Here is a 17,394-nt window from a genome sequence, read left to right as displayed (position 1 = left end):
AAGCCATCAGCCTTAACTACGAACCATGAAGGACAATTAATTCCTCAGAAAGTTAGAGGTACCACAGTCTTCACCGCAGGAATACAGTGTGGAACACGGGATGAGAGTCAGAGCACTAATTTTTCATCTGGGAGCCCCTCTGTATTCCCATTTCTCTTACAGCACTTAACCTGGGATTGTAAAACATGTTCCTACCACAACCTACCAACAGAAACAGAAGCTGTGCATTGACCATCTTTTTCTCTACCATCCAGACCCCCATGTCACCCTGTAGAGGTTCATAAATGTTGGGTGAATGAAATCTAAACAATAACAAAGGGGCAGGGTCCAACTATATTGGAACAGTTTCTCTCCATGTGTGATGATTAAGATGAGTGATGTTAATTCCAGCTTCTTTATTTTCTTCCAGTTATGATTTCGTACAGCACAAATCAAGAAATCTAAGAAACACTCATCACAAGTCACTTATTCTCCTTGCCTAACATGATGAGGTGATCTAGTAAGTACAGTTTACTTGTATTACATGTCTGAGGCCAGGTTACCGAAAGCTACGCATTATAACATACGTACATATCAGGAGATAAACGTATTAGCAATGGCACTGGGTAGAGACCTATCAGTCTGTTATGACTCCTGCAGCACAACTTCCTCCATAAAAGTCAATTAGTTTGATGATTAACTTGAAAAAGAAATGGAGGTAGCATAGAGTAGTGGAAACAAATGGTGTGCGGAGTCAGACCAACTTGGGTTTGAATCCCAGCTCTGTCTTCTAGTTGTATGATAATGACGCTTCAGCAGCGCAGCGAGTTTCCGCCTCTCAAAAACAGAAATTACAATGTCTTGGAGGGCTGCAGTCATGATGAAATGAGAAAAAATACGTAACTTGCCTGATACATGGAAAGCAAGGAGGTGACTATATGAAAGTATCTAAACGTATCTATATGCTCAATAAGCATGTTTTAGTTACAGCTAAAATCCTTATCTTCTTGTAATAAGAAACGCACTTGATCAATCCCACTGCTTTACAATGAGCAATTTGCGTTACTTGTTCCTGATTATTTCTTTCATGTTTAAAAATATTCTTAAGTTATTTCTTAAAGACAACTTGGGTTTACTCCTAATAGTGCACATTTCCTCACATTAATCTCTACCCATTTCCAATTTTAAGTAGCTCTAACTTTTGACTTAGGATACAAAAGAGGTCGACCAGGACTGATGAAAACAACCATGTCTAAGGAATATACATACTTGGTATATCTGCTATAAGCAAAGCATCCCAAGGTTAGAGGTGCAATATGCTGCAGCTCTTAAGAGCCTCTGGAGACTATTACTTTTCCATGCCACATTTTTCTATTGCCTTCTTCATAAATACCTTTTAACCTAAGACAATGGGTTACAAAATGTTCTGAAGGCTCCGTATTTTTCCTCAGGGGAATCCATTCCCCATTAACTGCCTTGCCACCCCATCATTTCTTCTTGTGGAATGCTCCCAGCCAGTGTCAAGGACTGATCACAGACGGCCTAGGCAAGCTGTAGCTGGTTCTTTTGCTCTTGGTGAAAGCAAAGAACACTCCTTTCTTTTCATATTTTGAAATTTTCAAGTTGACAAGTCAGTGACCATTTCTAAAAAATGCATCAGATGCTTGGTGCTACAGAAGATGTGAAAATATCAATGAACAGGGCTACTTCCTGCTTTTTGTATCTAACAAAATGGAGTTATTATAGTGTATTGGAAATCATATATTAAGGAATGTTGGTTAACCAGTCACCCTTGCCAAAATCAGATATGAAAAGAAAACAAAAGTTGGTAACAATTCTAGCTCTGATATTTCTCTTTCAGAATTATATTTAACAAAGGTTAATCTTTGAAGAATGCATTAATTCTCTTACCTAATTTAAAATAGAAAGAACTTAGAGACAATTCATAACTACAAAAGTTACAAATTCGTGTAAGACTAACTTATGTAACTACCTCTATCGTTTTATAAAATCACCAACTTAATTTTTTAAATTAAATTTTAGGTAATAATGTGCCTATACCTCCTCTAGTAAAAAAATTTTTTTTTAAATCACTAAATTATATTTTCAGCCTAACAGCTTCTAAAAGGGAGTGAAAAGTGAGGGCTATATGAGGATGTAAAAGCAGCCTATGAAATAGCTTTAGTTTTAAACAAAAACTAACATTAACAAGTATAGCATATCTTGTTCTTTTGTGGGGCCAGCAAATTGATAGTTAGGTTTTTTTAAAGTTACAAAAATAGGTTGGGGTAATTATATCTACCAAACTCACAATAGCCTGTTCAATGGAGAGTAACACTGTAATTTTTCTTCAAAGACAGTAAATAGGAAGAAAAAGCCCCTAATTCTGTAATATAAGGAAAAAAATCAAACCCTTGGGCGCCACTTACAGGCACAAAGCTTTCACTGATTTCAGTTATTACCCTGAAAAAGAGGGACAGACTTAAAATCTATTTTTAATGAGTATTATTTATATAATTTATACTTCACAAATATATTTTCTACACGTTCAATTTCTATATCCAAAGATTAAAAACTAAAGGAAAATCTGAAATAAAGAAATCACAGAATTCTCTTAAAAAACACAGTAGGCCTTTAGACAGAAGAGGTCTCCAGACCCATACCACTACTAAAATATAAAAGTAGTTCAAAATCTATTTGATTTTCCTCCATAAGTATGAATATAGCTATTGCCAAAAAAAGTAAAACGTAGAGTTCAACTGAAAATTTATTGCACTGCTTATAATAAAAGTGCTTATACTAACAGATTAAAATGAATTTCAACCTTATTGACAAGCAAATTGGGGGGAACACCACTGTTATCTCAAAAAATGTGAAATCAACATTTTACTATAAATAAAGCCTTTAGGTATGACATTTGGGGTGAACAAACTAGCACTGTGGCTAGTGAAATTCATTAAAAAAAATGATTATGATGATTAGCTCCTTATTTCACATACTGTGCAATTACAATCCACCGCTTAAACAAAGAGGAGTAAAAAACACCTAGGTTATAAAATGCAAAAATTAAGCATGGATTATTCAGTCCCCGAATTCTATCTGCCTCCACTTTATTCCTCTTATTCTGTGTGGAGACAACACTATACAACTTGTATACAGTATTTTAATAGTGGTTGCTCTTCTACATTCATAGCTCATTAAAATGACTAGAACGCTGACACTTGATAATTTACTGTATCCAAACAGGTGTTCTCATGAGAACAGGTAAATTTCTCAAATTTGCGGTTTAATATTTTTACCTGGAGCTCACTTCTAGTAATAATTATTCTAGTGAAGTTTTAATCCAATCTGCACAGAAGCAGGAAAATGTAGAGAAACACAACTCTTGTAAGACTAAGTTACATGTACAAGTGCACACACATAACTATCAGTCACAAATCTCCTTTCCTCTCAGTATTGCCATGGCACAGTGCTGACTGTATTTTTCAGGGTTTTCTTTTTTTTGCGGGAGGCGGGGGAGAGGACAACTTCCAAGTAATAAACTGTGGTTTTAAACAAATAATCAAGTTCAAAAAAAGTGTCGAATCACTTTAGAAAATTAACCAAAACCAACCATTTGTACTGTCCAATTCGTCTCAAAAGGGAACAAACAGGAGACAGTCTTTAAAATACTCAGAATAAAGGCCAGGAACTCTACAAGTCAACGGGTGACCATCACAAAAACATTTCCAGCAACTCAAAATACGCATCAAGACTGTGTTTGGCATACACTAGTTAGATTTTTTAACACAAGGATTACCACTGTCACACTTAAAAGAGTTTATTTTAACATTAAAAGTTTCAGTTGCCAAAAAAGGGTCAGACCAAGAACCGTTGATCTGAGTTACCTTACACATACCATTCTGCACAGGCATCACAGGACTATCTGAGCCGAAGCCCACCGCACTGTGGCCCCTGGAATTCCGCAGTCGGCGGGCGGCCCGCGCAGCTGCAGAGCAGGAAGCACCGCACCCGCGCCGCGGTCAGCAACCACGCCGGAGAGGCTGCGGGGAGCAGTCACCACCACTTTGAAACTGAATGGCTGACACATCCGGTCCTGGCTCTTACACCACTCCGCCAAATGCAAACTTCAAAGGCCAAATTCAAACTCCAAACAGAAGTCACTCATGTCTTAGTGGTGCAGTTCGCATTCCCCAGAACACTCGGAGTCCTTGGGGGACGCAATTAGAAACCCCCACGTCTGAAAAGATTGCAAGCCCCAGAATCTGCAGCCCATCCGCCCGCACCGCTTTGACAGGCGTTACCGAGTCGTCCACCCGGAGGCCTCTCAGGCCGCGCCGCCTTCGTCCCGCCCCGGACCCCGGTACCTGCAAAGCAGCTACGCCTGTCACGGCCACCGGGACCTCGCCGCTTTCTCCTCCGCCCTCCGCCGCCACCCCCTACCCACCCCGCCCCTTTTTTGACGACCGCCCGCCTGCAGGCTCGGCCCGCAACCCCGGCGTCCACCCCGGACTATCGTCTGGGGGCGCCGCCGCCGTGCTACTGCCCACCCCCCAGCCCGGCCGGGAGGACCCTGCCAGGGTCCCGCGCCGGGGCTCCTGTAAGAGCCCCGATTCCGAGAGCCCCACAAAGCCAGCCCGGGCCCCCACACCTTAGCTCAACCGGTCCCAGCGGCGCGGCTCGCACGCCTGTCACATGTCTGCAAACAATAACAAACTCTTCGGCACGTCCCCGCCCGGAGACCCCATTCCGTCCCCTAGGCCAGGTCCGGGGCGCCGTCCGACGTCGGAAGGGTCAAAGGGGGTTGCCGGAGGACTCTGGTCCCGGAGAGCGGCGCGCAGCCTCGTTGCGCGGAGCCCCGGGACGCCGTGCGCATTGCCCAGGATTCATTCATTGCCCTTGTCCGCCCGACCCCCAAAGCCCCGCCGCGCCCCTGGCCGCGCTGCTCACCCGGCGGGGGCCGCTGCAGGAGGCGGCTCGGTGGCCGGCGTCCGCTTCTCTCCGGGCTCGGCACCCGCGGGGCTCGGGGCGCCGCTGTCCGATGCGGCCGCTGACTCGGCAGGGTGGGCGCCGCCGCGAATCGCAGCTCCGTGGGGCGGTAGCACCGCCACAGGCTGGAAACCGCTCCCGCCCGCCGCCGCGTCCGCGGGCTCCGGAGACGGGGAAGTGGAGGAGGACGGCGGCGAGGCGGCGAGGAAGAGCGGCGGCTCCGGCAGCTGGTCCAGCTCTACACTCCGCACTTTGCGCAGCTGCCGCCGCCGCCAGTCCGTCCGCTCGCGGCCCCCGCTGCCCGCCTCCCGCAGTAGCCCCGCGGCTGCTACAGGCGCGCTGCTCGCCTTAGGGGATCTTCCGCCGCCGCCCGCCTCGGGGCTCGCCGCCCCGGCGCCCGGGAATCCCGACGACGAGGCGCGATTCCCCGCCGCCGCCGCCATTTTCTCTCGCGGGCTACATTAGCTGGGCCCCTGCGAGGGAGGGAGGGGGCGGGGAGAGTGCAGGGGGCGGGCAGACCGGCGGGCGGGCGGGCGCTGCGCCGCTAGCGTAGGCCCGCCTGCGCCAACTGCGTGAGCACGGCCCGCCCGGCGCGCCTGGCCTGGACCGACGGGCGGTGCACCGCGTTCGGCCGGGAGGTAGTGTGGGGCCCCGGTCGCAGGTGGAAGGAATGGGCTGTGCGCTGGACTTTGCGCGCAGGCCGGCGAGGTGGGCTCGGACGTGGCCGCCACGGGGGCACCCCGGGCTTTGCGCACTTCCCGCGCCACGCCGCCAGGTAGTCCCGGGTTGCACCGACGAGAGGAGGAGCCTCGGCGGCTGCTGCGCGCCGCGTCCTCTCCGCTGTAATCTCGGTCGGCTCGGCCGGGCTCGCCCAACAGGAGTTGCAGTCCGGACTTAGGTGTGTGGTGCGTTGAAGGGGACGCAGGGGAGAGTGTTTACAGTATGTCATTCGCACAGCCCTTTGCGGTGGGCGTCGGCGAACCTGGGCTCGGATCAACCCCACCCCCTCTTCGTCCCGGACGCGCAGGTGGCTCCCAGGGCGGTCGCCTGCTGCAAAGCGAAAGAAACTCAACGTTCAACGGACAGGCCACCACGTATCAAAAAAAATGAAGTTCTTTTAAAAAAAGTTTTTCTCCTCTTTTGGTCACGTCCCCCTCAACTCGTACTACAAATAAAACTTGAGAGAGTATCCTGGGATATCTTGTTCACCTCAAGTGCCAAGATGTGGGACTCGCTTCTCACCCCCTTACCCCGCCCCCGGCTAGAGAGAGAGAGAGACACCTGAATGGGCGGGGTCCCTGTAGATGTTTATTTTCCCCTCCACTCTTTGGAAAAGGCAGCGGTATACAGGACCACATAGCGCAGGTTCGGGGAAGGAACCAACGGTGTGCCAGGAAGTGCTCGGTGTGTCATCCTCCAGGTCCTGGCCCTCCCCGAATCCGACGCCTCTAGCGGCACGTCCCTCGTCCCCGCAGGGTCCGCCGGCGGTCCGGGTTCCCTCCGCCCCCACCCCCGCAGTGCCCGACTTCTCTCACGTGGCGAGCCGAGCCCTTCCAGTCCCTGGGGGCGTCCGGGCGATAAGGTGCTTTGGAAAAAACACCATTTGCAAGTTAATGATTTTCGACCTCTCTTCAGGCGAGTAGAGCTCCTGTGTCTCGTTGATTTCTCCCCTCCTTTCTTTTCGTCGAGCCGGTTTGTCTGTGATGGGAAATCTCCCACAACCCGGCAGCAGCGTCCCTAGATTTATTTTGTGAAACATTAAGATACGGGGGAGGAGGGGGAGGGTCTCTCATGAACAGAAAGGAGAGCGCTATCTTGTCAGTCTTCATATATTCAGACGAAAGTCTGAAATGTCTGCAAAATAATTCCTTTGACTTATTGGAAATAGATGAAATGAAAGCCCCCTTCCCGGGTGTACATGTTAATTGAGGAGGACGGTGATATCCGAGGGTTTTTTTTAAAAGGTCCTGATTTCATGTTAATGTTTTGAATACTCCTACAACATCTGCCATAAGATAGTTTTCGATAGTTACATCCAACGGTACAAATTTTGAAAGTTTAGATAAATCTGTTAAAATCTGAACTCAACATTTAGGCTATAATTATACGCTCTTTTAATGGTAGCCAAGTGTATCACCCAAACCAAACAGTAGTTATTTCCCAGGTCTTCCCGGATTGCCACACCCACCAAATCCTAAATTGAAAGTAATACTTTCCTCTTTTCTGTTTGAATTTTTAAAAAATCATTAAAGTTCACACACACACACACACACACACACACACACACACACACACACACACACACACAGGCACCTGTAAATGAGAAACGTGAATGCCTTTAGCTCTTGTTCAAAATTCTTCCACGTTTGAGTTTGGCCGGAGTAGCAAAGTAGAAGGGATTCCAGCAAAACGTTTACACAGTGATGAAAACTGGGGCCAAGTGAGAAGGGTTTCAAATGCAACACTACCAATTAGCCAGGGCTCTCTGACCTCCATCCACCACACACCACCATGGAGAAATCTAAGTGCTGGTCTTTCACCTAGTTTTTGGTGCTTTGAGTCATTTTCCCCTGAATCTTTTATGTAAATATTTGGGTTGTCATTATGCATCTATATACTGAAAAAACTGATTTTTTTTAAGAGAGAAAAATAATCAAAGGACATGGTTGACTGAAGGGTGTTCTTCCTCTGCCCTGTGTTAATACAATCTTTGAGGAGAATTTAACCCATGGGATTGCCACCATAGTTTCTGTCTTAAGCATGGGTAAGATTCTAGCTCAGTTTTGGTGTTACTAGATTCTGCTTTATATTACTTCACAAAGGCATGTGTCGAATTGCCTTAATTTGATTTCGTTAATGACATAAAAGAGACTTGTGTATCTTCAAAGGTTGCTTGTACACTGAAACTCCATTTACTATTTCCACACTTTATTTCCATCCTCTCTGATACAAACGTTGCAATGATTTCATTTATGCTATGACAACTTGGGTAACCTTTATGCCAGGGTTTTACAGATCACTGCTTCCACATAGTGATTCTGGGAATAGCTGAAGTCACACTTTAGTTGCTATATACCCCATTCATTTAGAGGATCCAGTTACTATCAGTGCACTTCCTCATTGTGTATAAATATCACTGACATTCGCATGAACAGCTTTAATATGCACTGGTGAAATATTTCAGCCTGTGCATCATCATATATTTATTAAGCACCTACTATGCACATGCATGGAGTTTTCTTCATCTCTGGGGATGTTGTTTGTTGTTTTCATCACTACAAAATTAAAAAAATAAAACATTCCCATGTACAATTATTTTTATTAGTGGGTATTTATTGGGCTGATTCTGATAGAATTTCATATCCCCCCCATCTAAGTCTTAGGTAAACATAAAGAGTAAGAATGTAATCTTCAGAATTGAGCAGCAGCTGGTGTTCTGTCAGGCTTATAAATACATATTATGGAATACTTGACCGAAAGTTGAGGCTAGAACTTAGTTTCTCTGTGCTCTTTCCAGACACCAATCTTCCCAGGTGTTTCTGGATATTCTAAGTCAGGAAATCTTGTCATTAATGGGATAATTGGCCCCCCTACAAAGATACTGTAGGTGACATTATAGTAGAAAGTTTCTTAACCAGCCTCTACTTAGCTGGCTTATATAGTAACAGGTACTTGTCATCCCAGTGTGATGTACAACATGCAGAGGGATGAATGCCCATGGCACCTGCACACTTCTGCTCCCACCGAGTGAGTTATGGGCCTCAAGAGAATCCATCATACTTGTTCCCAATCCTGATTACACCTAGTATAACTGTCCTTATGAAACTTAAATACTATTAAATTGATTATTAAATTAATAAAGCATGAATATGTGAGGGCAAAAAGAAAGATGTTCCAATGAAAACTAAAATGCTTTGAAAGAATGAGGGTGAGACACTGAAAAAAGTCTCTGTCAAATTAATTGCGGGAATGATGATTGTAAAAGACTGGATAAAAAACATACAAATCTATAAGAACTTAGTTTGTTGTATCTTATGAGTCCTCATTTTGTTTTAAAGAAACTAAAAGTGGAAATTGTAGACAATAAGATATGTGAGAAGGATACATGGCAGTCTTAAATTGTGGACCCATACACAAAAGACCAAGGGCCCTACAGCCAAATACTGGTTTAAAAAAACCCAAACCATATAAAACAAAGCCTTGTTATTTATGCTTTAAGCTAAAGTAAAATATTTAAGATATATACATTCCCTTTTATTAACCAGTCATCTAAACATTTTGCATGTACTTAAAAATCAGAAGCTAAATTTTGTAGTACATGATGAAAAACAGTTGAATTGGGATTTTATATTTAAAAATAAAACTACAACGTAGGAAACTTGATCTCGGTTAGCAAAATTCTGCTCACCTTTACAACTTTGCAGTGATTCTTTGAGTTCTTTGAATGAGCCCTATTGGTTGCTGTTTTTTAAAGCTGATGAGATATTCCTTTTCCATGTGACTTTTGTGGCTTAATCATTACTATCATTTTTGCAAAAAATAGTAGAAACTTCATACATTCTCCCAGCGTCCTCTATAATAATCAATTAATTTCTTTGAATTAGTATCCTTGTTGGTTTCTCTCCCTTTATGATCCACTGGTGGAACTCTGCTGAATCCTACACTGACATGTGATCTGAGAAGTTCAGAACCACTTTCAGTGGCTTAGTCAATGTCTGCATCTTTTGCAACATTTGCACCTTCACTTTACAATTGATGTGCATTGTTTTGGGGTCAAAGCTGCTAGGGGGGTATACAAAATTGACATCCACTAGAGCACTACTGCCCAATAAAATATAAGGCAAGCCACAAATGCAAGTCACATATATAATGTAAAGTTTTCTAGTAGCCCTATTAAAAAAATACTACAAAGAAAAAAGTGAAATTAATTTCAATAATACGTTTTGTTTCACATAACATATCCAAAATATTACTGTTTCCATGTGTAATCAATATATAAAATATTACTAATGAGATCTTTTACCATTTATTTTTGTACTAGATCTTTGAAATATGGTGTGTATTTCACACTTCAGAATATCTTGAACATCATTTTGGATTAGTCACACTTCATGTGCTTAGAAGGCACACATATCCAGTGGCTAGTGTATCAGACAACACAGCCTTTGAGCCACTGTACCTAAGACTTAGGAGTTTTGTGGACTGTTAAATGCCTAATTAGGTCAGATTGGTATATAATAAAAAATATCCACATTTATATGTTCAGGAAATAAAGAATCACAATAGATATAAATTAGTAACACATAACTAAGTAAATTAGTTTTTCTACTTCCAGTAGCTAACCTTTCAAATAAATTTTAGGCGCCCTTGTCAGTTATCTTTCTAAACTACCATTCTAATTTTGCCTTCTCTTTTCAAACTCTTTAATGGTTCCATATTACATAGAGTACAGAATCCAAATTTCTTCTTTCAATCATTCAACAAATATTAAGTGCATTACTCCTCAGTGCAGGACACTATGGAAGGTCCAGGAATACCATAGCAATGAAAGTAGGCATGTCTTTTACCCTCCTGGAGCTCCCAGCCTATCACTTCCCTCTACTTTCCACCATTGATTGTTCGGTTCTCACCTTAACTAGCCTTGTCTGTCCTGAGGCCTGTCCACCCACAAATATATTCCCCAGGTCAGACCTCTTATCTCCAGGCTTTCACTCATGGGACCCTCTTCTCCTGAAAACACTTCCTTAAACCCACCCCACCTCCTCAATCCCTGCCCACTGCCACCTGGGGCCAGGCTGATGCCTAACATCTGGAGGACCAGGCCCTATACAACATTTTTAATTACTTAGTGTTAACATGTAAGCCAACAGTAAAAAAAAAAAAAATTGTCCTAAGCTCCTACCTTGATAAGTACATCTTTATAAAGACAAAATGGAATACTATATGTAAAATTGTGGTTTTTATATAACTGAAATGACAAAATACCAAAGACAGTTGTATTTAATTACACATATCTGAGTGTTCCATTGATGCGCTGACAGTGTTTGGATGGGGAGTAAAATAAAGACATATGTTAATTTCTTAGCTTTTATCTCAACAAAATTACTAATTCTGTCATTATTTAGTCATAAGATTGTCATATAATTTGTGATCACTTGAAACAATCAAATTATCTATTATTATTAAAAGGCAAAATTCTATTCTAAAGTACAAATTCGATGAATGTTAAAATTTTAAATAATATTATTTAAATAACGCTGATTTTAAAAGCTTTTTGAAAAATTAATTAAATGTTATACAGTATTTTATTAAAATAAAACTTCACAATTCTAGCATTCAATATCCATAAAGTTGCCAATGTAGGGAATAGCAACACATTTCACACGTTTTGTCTATTCCTACATCAATACAAACTTAAGTGCTACATATTGCTTAATATTGCAAAATGTTCCTCAGTATTTGTGTGCAACTACTGTGCATACTGCTCGGGACCCACAAAATGGGACACAAAAAGAAGCACATGACTAGGCTATAACACATTGTTATTTAGGAATCCATTGCATTCCTGCTCTCTGAGGGGACAAAGTTGACAAGTTAGTTCATTTGTTTCTCCTCCTACTAAACACTTCTACTAATGAGATCCTCTTGGACTCCTAAGCGTGTTGTTCTCCAACATCACAAGCAGCACATCCACAGACCTTCTTGGCAGTAAAAGGCCATGGGACAAGGCATATGAAACAGTGTTTCCCTGGGGCCTGAAAGGTGCTGGGCACAAGAGCAGATGTTTACGGTTATGGGTCATACTGAACCAGCCCTTCCCACCAGACCCGAGTGACCAGGGCAGCTGTGTTCTTTAATAAATTTGTTTGTCCAAGTTTATAACACATGGTGCACTCTAAAGCACAGTGCCAAGGGCAGAGTCTCCTGTGCAGGTCTGAGGGAGCTATTGCTAAGCTCCTGCTAAGAGTCAGGCCCTGTTGTAGGTGCTGGGAATAGAGAAAGTGAGATAGTGAGTGCCCTTGCTCTTGAAGAACTTCCAGATCCTGCATTTCCACCCACTTATGAGACCCTGGAGAGAGGGACCATCTCCTCTCATCATCCTTGTCTCTCAGCGGTCCCTAGGGGTCTTGTGTGTAGTAGATGCTCAGTTAACAGTTGATTTAGGTGGTTACAAATACCAACTGTCTAAGGATCCTTAGGATTTGACCCTCTGTGACAACATTCCCTCACTAATAGGGAGTTCCCTTTTCCTTAAAATGATACCACTTTATTTGCAAATTTAATTGTGCACTCCCTTCAGAAAAAAGTGAGAATTTGTTTCTCTGTATACCATGTTTTCCCAAAAATAAGACCGGGGCTGATATTAAGTTTTGCTCCAAAAGACACATTAGGGCTTATGTTCAGGGGATGTCATCCTGAAAAATCATGCTAGAGCTTTGTGGGGGCGGAGCCCCAGAAAGTAGTTTCCAGGCTCTCGGCCTCACATAGACAGGTGCCTGGCTCAGGTAGTAAATGGCCAACTGTGATTGCATGGCCATCAGCTGTGGCTAGTTGGCCGTCAGCTGTAACCAGTGAGCCATTGGCCACAATATAACTGCTGTGGCTGTGGAAGGAAGAGGAGAGAAGGATGGGGCTAGCAAGAAGATGGCGGCTGGGCTGGCAAGCGTGGATGGCGGTTTGCGGACAGTGTGTATCCAGCCTCCAGTGAGAGTATAGTGCCGCCAGAGAGAATAAAGTGGTATGACTCCCCTACCTATGGCTCCGTGGGTGTTCCTTTTTGGCCTCACCATATCCTGCGTTCTTGTGTGGGGAGCGGCAGCAGAGACCCCGCAGGCCTCCCTGCACGACACATGGCGCAGCGAGCAGGGTCTCCCGCACGACACATGGCGTAGTCGGCAGGATATGGTGCCAGCCAAAGCTCTCCAAAGGACGGTGGAGCAGTTTGTGCATGTGAACACCCAGCCTGAGGAAGACCAGGAGGAGCAGCTGCCGGAGAGCTGGACCCCCGTGGAAGGGTGGGAGGACGTGGACGGTTCTCCCACCAGCACAGGAAAAGCCATGCAGCTGCTGGAGAGATGGAGCCCCGTGGAAAGGTGGAAAGATGTGGACGGTTCTCCCACCAGCACAGGAAAAGCCATGCAGCTGCTGCAGAGATGGAGCCCCGCGGAGAGGTGGAAAGATGTGGACGGTTCCCCAACCAGCACAGGCCGGAGAAAGCGAAGGTCGTTGCAGCCCTGTGGGCCGGGGAAGTTCCTGCTCAGGCAGCCCGGATGCAGGACTTATAGTCCCAGGAGGTAACGCTTGCTGAGTCCTCCGTGGGAGATGAGGGTGAGGTCAAGGTCATCCCTCACCCCCAGGACAGCCCTGGTGAATGACTATGGACTATGGGGAATTGTCTTCCATCCCTAATTTAATGGACCGCTTGACTGTTTGTTTGGGAACTGTAGTTAGTGGAACTGGGGGATATTTGCTTTTGTCTCTTGACTGGCCACCATTGAGAATATGTAAGCACCTTGATTGTGAGTCGCTGTTGTTCCAGCAGGGTACCCTGAGAGGCACAGAGAGAGTGGCAGTGCGCTGAGAGCCCTGGCTGAGTCCAGGAAGTCTGGCTGAGCCCTGAAGGTACCCTGGCTGTGCCCAGGAAGTCGGGCTGTTCCCAGAGAGAGTAGAGCCCTGGCTGAGTCCAGGAAGTTTGGCTGAGCCCTGAAGATACCCTGGCTGTGCCCAGGAAGTTGGGCTGTTCCCAGAGAGTGGCAGTGCCCTGAGATCCCTGGCTGTGTCCAGGAAGTGTGGCTGTGGCAGTGCCCTGAGAGCCCTGGCTGTGTCCAGGAAGTGTGGCTGTGCCCACAGAGAGTGGCAGTGCCCTGAAAGCCCTGGCTGTGTCCAGGAAGTGTGGCTGATCCCAGAGAAAGTGGCAGCGCCCTGAGAAATCCTAGCTGTGCCCGGGGAAACTAGTGGTACCCTAAGAAGTCCAGGAAGTCTGGCTGTGCCCAGGAGTACTGGTGGTGCCCTGAGAAACCCTGGCTGTGTCCGGGAAGACAGGTGGTACCCTAAGAAGTCCAGGAAGTCTGGCTGTGCCCAGGAGTACTGGTGGTGCCCTGAGAAACCCTGGCTGTGTCCGGGAAGACAGGTGGTACCCTAAGAAGTCCAGGAAGTCTGGCAGTGCCCAGGAGTACTGGTGGTGCCCTGAGAAACCCTGGCTGTGTCCGGGAAGACAGGTGGTACCCTAAGAAGTCCAGGAAGTCTGGCCGTGCCCAGAAGCACTGGTGGTGCCCTGAGAAACCCTGGCTGTGCCCAGAGAGCCTGGCTGTGTCCAGGATATTGCATTCACCCCCAGGCTCCTCGCACAGGTCCCCTCGCGGAAGACGCTTGTCGCGTAGATTGTGAGGCGAGAGCCTGTAGGGGTGGAGTGTGGGGGCGGAGCCCCAGAAAGTAGTTTCCAGGCTCTCGGCCTCACATAGACAGGTGCCTGGCTCAGGTAGTAAATGGCCAACTGTGATTGCATGGCCATCAGCTGTGGCTAGTTGGCCGTCAGCTGTAACCAGTGAGCCATTGGCCACAATATAACTGCTGTGGCTGTGGAAGGAAGAGGAGAGAAGGATGGGGCTAGCAAGAAGATGGCGGCTGGGCTGGCAAGCGTGGATGGCGGTTTGCGGACAGTGTGTATCCAGCCTCCAGTGAGAGTATAGTGCCGCCAGAGAGAATAAAGTGGTATGACTCCCCTACCTATGGCTCCGTGGGTGTTCCTTTTTGGCCTCACCATATCCTGCGTTCTTGTGTGGGGAGCGGCAGCAGAGACCCCGCAGGCCTCCCTGCACGACACATGGCGCAGCGAGCAGGGTCTCCCGCACGACAAGCTTATTTTCCGGTTAGGTCTTATTTTCGGGGAAACACGGTGTTGTGTGGGGAGGCCTGTGGGGTCTCTGGTCCTGCTCCCCACATAAGAACACAGGATGTGGTGAGGCCCAAAAGGAACACCCATGGAGCCATAAGTAGGGGAGTCATATCACTATATTCTCACTGGCGGCATCCGCCTCTCTGCAATCCGCTCTTGCTAGCTCAGCCACCATCTTCTTGCTAGCCCCCATTTTTTTGCTTGCGTAGCCACAGCAGTTATATTAGTGGCCAATGGCTCACTGGTTACAGCTGACGGCCAACTAGCCACAGCTGATGGCCATCCAATCACAGTTGATGGCCATTTACTACCTGAGCCAGCACCTTTCTATGTGAGGCCGAGAGCCTGGAAACTGTGTTCTGGGGCTCTGTCCCCACACACGGTATTGTAATTGTCTCTTATTGGGGATAATTGGGAGGATAGGGAGGGAAGGAAGGGGAAGAGGGAGAGAGAGAATGAAAAAGAGAACTGGGAAAGCAGAAGAGAATGGCAGAAAAGGAGCAGAAAGTTTTGCAGTGATGCCTCAGAAGTTTATGCAAGATGAGGGATGGCAAACTCAGGCCTTAAACTGCACTTCAGGGACCACTATGAGGAAGAAGGGACTCTTATTGCAGGAGGCAGGAGGTGGAACCCTGAGAACCACCCTAGAGTAAATGTGGGGTAGGGGGTCATAAATTCAAAAGGCATTGAGCATTTGTATAGAAGCCCATAAAGAGCAAGAAAAACATTTCTGGGTGTGTGTATTATCAGTAACACAAAAAACAAATCTGAAAGTTTGTGCAAAGAGAATCCTGCAACGTTTCTAGGGAGCAAAGGGTGTTAAAAATTATTAATAATAATTATGAACATTTATTGAACATTTACTATGTTCCAGTACAATGATAAATACTTCATGTATATTAACTTATTTAATCTATGCAATAACCATATGAAATAGGCCCTATCATCATCTCCATTTTACACATGAAGAAACTGAAGCACAGAGAGGTTAAGTAACTTAATCAGGGTTACTCAGCCAGGAAGTGGTGGAGGTGGGATTTGAACTTAGATACTCTGGCTCCACAGTTCATTCTTTTTCTTTAAATTAAAGTTTATTGGGGTGACAATTGTTCATTCTTTTAACCTCAAAGCTCCCACGTTCATTATTACTAACATATATCTTTGTGGTTTTCCTATGGCTAGGTGTTACTGTTTTCTCAGTGAGCATAAAAACATTTGTGAGATTTCAGAGTTCTTGCCTCAATGCAGTTTTTATTCACTAATGCTTTGAGTATCTCAAGTGAAAATTTTACCATGAGGGTCTTTTCGAACGCATCACTTGGAATGGGGAAAGGGATACTACACTCTGTATTATTTTTTAAACCAAAGTTTCAAACTTTTTCAAATCTTAAATTTGAAAAATCTTTGTGTACTAGACACAAAAATTTACTTTAAATTACTATAGATCTAAAACTCATTATACAAAGAAACGGAAAACAATATCTAGCCTAAATATTCTGTGCAAAGGTGTGGTAGAGACACTTAGCTGTCCATCAAATTCTCTCTTACCATATAGTTGTAGCTGAGACCAAGAGCAGAGCCTAAGACGGGAACAGGAGTGGGGGAGTGAAAAGGAGAAAGGGGAAGCCAGTCCAGGGGAGACTTTTCCAGCTGGTCACCACCTTTGTGGGCAGTCGGGGCTGGATCCCTCTGGGACCTTCTGAGGAGTTACATACACTGTGGCTCAAAATTGCCCACCTGAAGAATGGGAGGAGGGAGGGAACATTTACTCACCAGCTCCTGTCCTCATTGCCTTTCACACATTAAGGTCGGTGCATGTGCAAAAGCTGATCAGGGTCCCGGGCATCCCTGACACAGCAGGAGAAACCTTCAAGCAGAAGCAAGAGGTAACAAGGTGAGGCTGGAATGAGGGGCTGCCAGGCCGCAGACAGCTGCTCGAAGCTGCAGCCATAGTGGGAGTAAAAGGCGGGCCAAGATGGGAGGTGGGCACAAGAAGCATCCAACGCAGTACCATAGTTAGTGGGCAATGTGAAATATCTTTCAAAAATTTAAATACACCTGTGCTTTGAAGCAGCGTTTCTACTCTGCAGAGAACTGTTTCTGTTCTACAGAGAACCAAGAATGCCTTTAGAGCAGTGTTTATATTCATGAAAGAGTAGCAATAAACCAAATACCAGTTAATAACAGTTAGATTTAAACCATTATGCTACCTAAGTGGATATTCAGTAGTAGAGAGTGGAAAAGCTTGCTTTATCTACCTATTTATTGTATTGAAAAAGAAAGTTGTGTAAAGCATAGTGAAATGGAAAAAGCCAGTAGCAGAGTATTATATGACGTCATTTCCGTAGTCTATCCATGCATTTTACTTTACATATATTTATATATAATGCTAATATAACATGAGATAAATTTTTATATATTTCAAATACACATAAGATGGTTAATAGTACCACTTGGGAATTGGATGGAGGAACTTTTACTTTTTACTTTTATGTTATTTGTACATCTTAAAACAAACATGTTTCCTTTTT

The 17,394-nt window shown here is 45.1% G+C and overlaps 1 protein-coding gene across 2 annotated transcripts in view; it reads right to left on the bottom strand.

Moving 5' to 3' along the window:
* MAP3K1 (mitogen-activated protein kinase kinase kinase 1) overlaps nt 1–5,452 on the bottom strand; it is an 81,734-nt gene extending 76,282 nt beyond the window's left edge. The window contains exon 1 of one of the 2 annotated variants that reach the window (XM_019743245.3): nt 4,930–5,452. In XM_019743245.3, the coding sequence (XP_019598804.3) occupies nt 4,930–5,411 (482 nt within the window). In that variant the 5' untranslated portion in view covers nt 5,412–5,452. Of the gene's footprint in view, nt 1–3,877; nt 4,290–4,929 lie in introns of those variants that run through there. The other variant, XM_019743253.3, reaches the window with a different exon arrangement.
* Nucleotides 5,453–17,394: the final 11,942 nt, after the last annotated feature.

Source organism: Rhinolophus sinicus, chromosome 3 (assembly GCF_057876585.1).
Source record: "Rhinolophus sinicus isolate RSI-liver-muscle chromosome 3, RSI-T2T, whole genome shotgun sequence".
NCBI classification, from domain to species: Eukaryota; Metazoa; Chordata; class Mammalia; order Chiroptera; family Rhinolophidae; genus Rhinolophus; species Rhinolophus sinicus.
Note: the sequence above shows the minus strand (reverse complement) of the source record. Positions and strands in the feature narration are given on the sequence as shown.